This window comes from Oryctolagus cuniculus, chromosome 7, assembly GCF_051225735.1.
Source record: "Oryctolagus cuniculus isolate XC-2025 breed Fujian yellow rabbit chromosome 7, ASM5122573v1, whole genome shotgun sequence".
Classification (NCBI taxonomy): Eukaryota; Metazoa; Chordata; class Mammalia; order Lagomorpha; family Leporidae; genus Oryctolagus; species Oryctolagus cuniculus.
In genome coordinates this window covers 47,026,043-47,033,365 of record NC_142873.1, presented here as the reverse complement: position 1 = coordinate 47,033,365, position 7,323 = coordinate 47,026,043, and the positions used below count along the sequence as shown (strand labels likewise).

Here is a 7,323-nt window from a genome sequence, read left to right as displayed (position 1 = left end):
CCAAGTATTAAGGCCATCTTCTGCTGTTTTCCCAGGCACATCAGCAGGAAACTCGATTGGAAGTGGAGCAGCTGGGATTTCAACCAGTGCTCCTAGCGATGGTGGCATCTCAGGCAGTTCAACCAACTACACCACAATACTAGACCCTAGGTTGTTTTTTCTAAAATGAGTTATTTATTTGAAAGGCAGAGAAGCAGAGAAGGCAAGAGGGAGAGGCAGAGAAGGAGAGCTCTTCCCTCCACTTCTTCACTCCCCAGATGGCCGAAACTACCAGGTCTGGGCCAGGCTGACACCAGGAGCTCCATCTGTGTCTCCCAGGTGGGTGCAGAGGCCTGAGTACTTGGGCCATCCTCCACTGCTTTCCCAGGCGCATTAGCAGGGAGCTGCGTCAGAAGTGGAGCCGCCAAGACTGACGATTGGCACTCTGATAAGGGATACCAGCTTTACAAGCAACGGTTTAAACTCTGTGCCACAATGCTGGCTCCCATGAGGTTGTTCTAATCTTCTGTGAAAACAAACAATATGGCAATAGCTTTCACTTTACAAAAATGGCATTTCACACATGTCCCAGTGTAGCAATGCAACCAAGTTTTGTAAGTTAGACTGTGTATGTCCTGCTACCCACCCACAGGGTAAAACCTATCTCTGCATCCTTAGCCACTACGACAGAGCCCAGAATGGACTACATCTTCAGAATATTTGATCAGACAAATGAAACAGCTCTTTTAGCAGAGATTCTTTTTCCCCTCTCTGATGCTGTGCTGCAGTAGGTAGGTCCCTTCCCACTCAGAGCTCAGTTCAAACCAAATGATTCAACCCAATGCCACTGTTATTTTGCAGCAGAATTTTTATTCCTACTTTATTACTTTCCATATTTGCTTAACTAATCAAGGTCCTCCTTCATTAGCTTCATTGGAAAATAAGGTCACACTAATTTTTATGTTCTAATTATAATGACTTTGAATCATCATCCCATATTTTGTGAGATCTCAATTCTCTTACTAGGTCCCTTCCTCTCTGAGAAATTCCTGGAAACCCTTGTAGAGTCCCTCAGTTCTTTCAGGAGGTTGTTTGTTGCTTTTGTAAGTCTTCTGCCTGTCCTGCATTCATTGTTTATTAGCTGTACCGCCTCTCCATGCCTGTTTATTCCTTTATAAATTAGGAGACATTTTGAGGCTGTGAAGATTGAATGAGATTATGGATATAAAGTGCTTAGAAGTGGTAGGCGCTAGTCCTTTGGGGGTCCTTCATGCTTCTGCCCATCTTCCTGAGTGTGCCAAGAATGCAAGTTCCTGAATGCTTTCTGTTTTCTTCTTTTAATTCCATTTTCCATGAACTTTTAAAAAGGATTTTGTTTTATTGTATTTGGAAGGCAGAGACACAGAGAATTGGAGAGAGACACAGAGAGAGAGATCTTCCATACACTGACTCACTCCCCAAATGGCCGCAATGGCCAGAGCTGGGCCAGACAGAAATCAGAACCAGAAGCTTCTTCCGGGTCTTCCATATGGGTGCAGGGACCCAAGCACTTGGGCCACCTTCCAGTGCTTTCCCAGGCGTTCCAGCAGAGAGCTGAATTGGAAGTGGAGCAGTGGGGACCCAAATGGGCACTCGTATGAGGTGCCAACACTGAAGGAGGCAGCTCAACCCACTATGCCACAGCACTGGTCCCCCTGAAAGGTTTTTTTTTGTTTGTTTGTTTGTTTTTTACCAGGGTCATTTTTCAGCAACCAACTTTGAGGGATGCAGTAATGTCTCTCCCCAGGACCAAGAGCAGATCTGCTTCCTGCTGCTTGTAAAGCTGCAGCTTCCTCATGCTCAGTGTTTCTCGGGGTAAGAAAATCCAAGTGCACAGTATTCACCTGAGTCCTTCGTTCCCTCTCTGTGGGACTTGGTGGGAGTGAGGGGAACTGACACAGACGTGCTGCAGCTCATCTCGCTTCCTGTGTCATAACAGCCCCTTATTTCCGACCCAGGAATCTTGCATTTTCTATAGCATCCATAAAACTGTAACATTTATTACCCTATGGGTAGGGTAAAATTACTACTTGAGTAGTAATTGCTTAAGGAAGCTATTTTGGTTAATTTTACCCTTGATCTACCTTGCCTTTACTAGTCACTCCACAATATGCAAAATTTGTGTTCTGGTAGGTGGTCAAAAAAAATCGATTGTTCTCATTTGCAAAGAACTGCTTGTGCGGTTGGGGGTAACCTCAAAATTATTGCTCAGGGGCTGGTGCTGTGGTGCGGCAAGTTAAGCCACTGGTAACACTGGCATCCCATATGAGCAGTGGTTTGAGTCCCAGCTGCTCCACTTCCTATCCAGCTCTCTGCTAATGTTCCTGGGAAAGCAGAAGATGGCCCCTGCACCCAGATGGAAGACCCAGAAGAAGCTCCTGGCTCCTGGCTTTGGCCTGGCCCAGCCCTAGTCATTATGGCCATTTTGGGAGTGAGCCAGCAGATGGAAGATTTCTCTGTTCTCTCTCTGTAACTGACTTTCAAATAAATAAATAAATCTCTTTAAAAGAATTATTGCTCAATTGAAATTATTACTCCCCATCCTCACATCCAGTTCCAAATCACTGAGATTGTAGTCTTCTCTCCCATATGCTTTTCATGTAGCTGGGGCATAGTTTTTCTGTGTTTGCAATACACGAAAAGAAAGTTGCGCAAAAATAACTGGGCCTTAGTTCCTGTTACTTAATAGCTGGATGACTTCAGGCACTCTGAGGCTCAGTTTCCTATTATGTGAAACAGGGAAACTGATTCACGGTCGAGTTGTCTCTCAAGGTTGTTGGGGCCATCCAATAAAGTTATGTATGGGAACACAGGAGTTCTTGAGCAAATGATTTGATGTAATTTAAGACTGCGTCGAATCACAAACACTAATTTACGAGATGAAAGGGATGAAATAAGCTTGCCCCTCGGCATCAGCTGAATCATTTCGCCACGCTCTGTACTGGGTTAGCTGCTCTCCAACCAACAGATGAAATGCTAAAATATCCTTCAGAAGTAAACTACAACTCCCAGCAGGCTGTGCCCCTGGATGCGTCATACAACCTCCGCTCAGGCCCGGACCCAGCCTCCGCCCCGCCCCCCACCAGCCCCAAACTACACCTCCCAGGAGGCCTCGCGGTGCCCAATCCTCCGTTTGCCCCCGCCCCTCGCCTCCCCTTTTCCCTCAGCGAGCGGCTCCGTGGCCGACTCGGTCCCGCGGCTTGCGGAGCGGGCGCGCGCGTTGGGGGTCGCGCGGTTGCTGAGAAGGGCGAGCGCGCGCTGGGAGGGAGTGGAGGCGTAGGGGGGCGGGGGTACGGCTCGCTTGCTCGCAAGATGGCGGACGAGGACGGGGAAGGGATTCACCCCTCAGCCCCTCACAGGAACGGAGGTGGCGGCGGCGGTGGGGGTTCTGGGCTCCACTGCACCGGGAACGGCGGCGGGGGAGGCGGCGGCCCGCGGGTCGTGCGCATCGTCAAGTCCGAGTCCGGCTACGGCTTCAACGTGCGGGGCCAAGTGAGCGAGGGCGGGCAACTGCGGAGCATCAACGGCGAGCTGTACGCGCCGCTGCAGCATGTGAGCGCCGTGCTGCCCGGGGGGGCGGCCGATCGGGCCGGGGTGCGCAAGGGGGACCGCATCCTGGAGGTGTGAGTATCGGGGTCGCGCGCCGCTCCACCCTCCCCGTCCCCCTCCGCCTGTCCCTGCGTCTCCCCTCTGCCCCTGTCACCCTGAGGCCGCACCTCCCCCAACCCCCGAGCCAGCCCTCGGGACCCTCACCCCCTCCTGGCCTCCGCTGCCTGGCACCTCCTGGTGGGTTGACCCCTCCTGCGCCCGCGGGTTTCTGTGACTCCCACTCCCCTCCCCGTGCTCTCCGGTTTTCTGCCGTGGCACCCCCCCCCCCCCAGTGCCTTTGCCCCTGCCCACTTCCCTTTGGCTTTCTTCTGCCCCCCACCCCCCACCCCTTCCCCCTTGGCACGCTGCTTGCTGCTCCTCACTCTCGTCTTCCTCCTAACGAACCCGGTACCGTGTCCTCCCCAAGTTCCCCTTCAGCATCATAGTTTCTTGGTCACCACCACTGCCCTCAGCCCCTATGGACTGTCCCTTCCGTCCTCGCCCAAGCAAGCAGGACCTCCGGTCTGCTCCTACTCGAACTCCGGAAACAGCGTCTCTCCCATGCCGCTCCTTTTTCGTGCCTCTCTCGCCCCCTCACCCCCTGCCTATGGTTAAGCACCCCTGTATTTTTCCATCCCACCTCGTGTCCCTCTCCTGAGCCCCCAGGAGTGTAGACCTTGCATGCGTTTGGGGGAGGGCGGAGGTGGACATTAGTTTCTCAGCTGGGTGCTCCGAGTCCTCACCCTGATCTTGAGTCGAGTGTCTCCGTGAGCACATCCCCCTGCCTTCACTCCTGCACCACGCTCCTGCTTGCCCCGGACTGCAACCCCCTTTTGGCCTTTGACCTTTCCGCTTTTTTCGAATATCCCCTTCTCCATTTCCTCTCCTACTCTGTCCTCTTGTGAAATCGCACTTGACTATCCTGTTCTCTCCTCTGGGTTGCTTTCCCTTCCTTCTCTTTCTAAGGCCCCTGCTGCTGCTGCAACCCACCCTCTTCTCCTGCTGCAGTCCCCCCCCCCCCCCACTCCTGCCTTCATCCTTACTTCCCCGCTGCATCACTTGGAGCTCTCGCAGGATGTTGCCTTGTCTTGCGATTTCTGTGCACACCTCCTCCACGACCCTAATCTCTGCGTTGCATTTGCATTTTTTGTACTCTGTATTAAAATTCATATAGTGATCGCTGGTTGGCAAGTGGGTAGTTTATGCTCTCATTGTCTTCGTTCTCCTCAGCAGTCTTCAAATCTGTGTTTCTTATCGAATCTGTTTTGTATATTCATATTTTTCTCACTTTTACCCCTTCCCTTCATGCGTGGATTTGCAAACATGAAGTCTTTCTCATTTTTTCTGTCTGATCTGCAACCATAGGCTTTCCTCTAGTGAAAGAGTAGGTTTGCCCAAAGTTTGCAGGCAGATAATATCTTGCAAGTCTGGCTTTTAGTCTGCAAGTCTGCTCATCTGGTGCCCTTGCCCTTCTCCTTGACATTCTTACTCTATTGTAACTCCACCTCAAGAAAGAAAGAGGAGCCCATTGAAGCAACTGTCCTTCTGTAAACAGATGCTTTTTTTTTTTTTTTCATTCATGTCCCACATACTGTTTACTAGCATTCTCTGGCAATACGTTCTTAATTTGGTGGTGATGGGGGGAGACAAGGTATTCAGATTTAGAATGCAATAATGACTTTTTGATTTCTTGTACCTGGGCATCGAATTATTTTCTTTGTAGATTGCTCAGTCTGTAGCTGATGTTTCCTTCTGATAGAAACTCTTCAAACTGTCATTTTCCTTTCTCTTTCGAAGTTAACTTTGGAACCAGCCATTTAATTTGTAAATTTACGACTAAATTATTTAAAAATTAGAAAGTTATCATCCAGATCTAAAGAATTTACTCTTTAAAGCCCTTAAGGAACTAACAAATACTTCTGCAGGAGGATACAGCTTCTGTGATCTGTGGATGTATACATGCAGCACACAGAGTTGGTGGCTTCTCCTTTGGCGCCCAGATGGAAGCCGGGTGCTGCAAGGGAGTCCTCAGATGGTCTCCTAGGACAGATCCAAGGACTTTGCCTCAGGTCCAGCTTCCTGCTGGGAACCCAGGGAGTCTTTTCCTTCTAAAGAAAAGACATTACTTTTTGGCACATCCTCAGTGGTGAGTGGAGAGTTTTCTGTCTTTTAGTGGGCTGGGGAAAAAACCGTCCTAGCCTAAAAGACCTCCCTAAGAGGTAGTGATGATCGGAAATCTTCCTGGCATTGATTTCTCACCCTTCCAACTGAAGGTATTTTGATTTCCAAATTCTTTGAAACTTCTCTGATACTATAATGAAGTAGTGACAGTTGTAACACAGAGCTGAGCTGGTTGGTAAACTCTTTACGACTTCTAAACCTCAATGCGGTTTCTTTCTTTCTCTTTCCTTTCTTCCGAAGTCTGCATCTTCTGCATAGGTTTTCCAGTGACAGGAGGAAATACAGACAGAAGTGATTCTTGAGGGGGATCTCTGCCTGCTACTTGTTGAATCTTGATGCTAATTTTCCTAAAGTATTCTTTAGGTAATGAACATTCTTTAAAGCTTTTCTTCCGTCTCCAACTTAGCTTCTTTAAGTTCACCTCCCTATCCTGGGAAGGCTTTGCATGTTGATGAAGTGGCCAGTGGGGTCAGCGTTAGGGGCAGGGCAGTTGTCCTTGTGTAGGTGCCCTTTGGTTAAGTCACAGGAGGCTATCTGGACCTTGATAGTTACTGTTTAAGACTTTTCCTGTTTTAGACACTTCCCTTACAAATTGTGTGATTCCAATTTTCTTAGACTACAATTTTGTGCAAGAATAGAGTAACTTTGTGTGAAAGAATAACTTTGAGATTTAATGGGATACAAGGTTGACCTCAATTGAGAGCATCAGTTTATTTGTGTTTGTCTTGATAAGTCTGCTTATCAAGGCTCTGTGCTCATTGAAACTTGGAACAATTGTTAAACTAAGTGCCCAGTATGGTTCAGTTTGTCCTTTCCCCTTTCAGAACTGACTAGATTCTGGCTGGGTTGGGAAACAGGGTGCTGTGAGGCTTGGTGTTACAGTAGGAACAAGCCCTGTGGGCGCCACATTTTACTGCAGATGGAAAGTTTCCTGGACCAGCAATGTTAATCTCCAGCTTGTAATTTTTCCCAGTGTAACATACACTGAGTGTCTTCCCTTTTATGTGTATGTACCTGGGGGCTAATGAGCTAAGTATGTGTTCAACCGATAGAACCAAAATAAATGTCTTTGCACTAATTATACAGTACGTGAAGGAACTGACTTCAGGTTAATTTTCTTAAGGTTAAAATAGTTCCAGGGGCCTTTGATTGATTTCTTGAGAGTGCCTTTAGGAGGGTTTTAGTGTGCAGTGACTGTGGATATAGGACCGCCTATAATTTTGAGTGATTAGCTTTGTCTGTTGATTATTTTTTCTTTGGTATTTTGATAGTGTGGTCTTTATTCATGGACCCCTAAAGTTGGCTTGCAAACATTCAAAGTCATGATATATTTGTGCTTGTCAGAGAGTATATGCTTTCATTCTTTTTTATGTTATTTCTTTTTTTAAGATTTATTTTATTTAATTGAAAGGCAGAGTGACAGAGAGAGAGGGAGAAGTAGAGAGATCAATCTGCTGGTTCACTCTCCAAAAAGCCACAGCAGTCAGCACTGGACCAGGCTGAAGTAAGGAACCTAGAACTCCATCTGGGTCTTCC

At 48.2% G+C, this 7,323-nt stretch overlaps 1 protein-coding gene across 4 annotated transcripts in view; it reads left to right on the top strand.

Moving 5' to 3' along the window:
* The first annotated feature begins 3,142 nt into the window (after positions 1-3,142).
* SNX27 (sorting nexin 27) overlaps positions 3,143-7,323 on the top strand; it is an 86,430-nt gene continuing 82,249 nt past the window's right edge. Inside the window, exon 1 of one of the 4 annotated variants that reach the window (XM_008264446.5) lies at positions 3,143-3,570. In XM_008264446.5, the coding sequence (XP_008262668.1) occupies positions 3,331-3,570 (240 nt within the window). In that variant the 5' untranslated portion in view covers positions 3,143-3,330. Of the gene's footprint in view, positions 3,642-7,323 lie in introns of all 4 variants that reach the window. The other 3 variants (XM_051857298.3, XM_008264447.5, XM_089299939.1) reach the window with 3 other exon arrangements.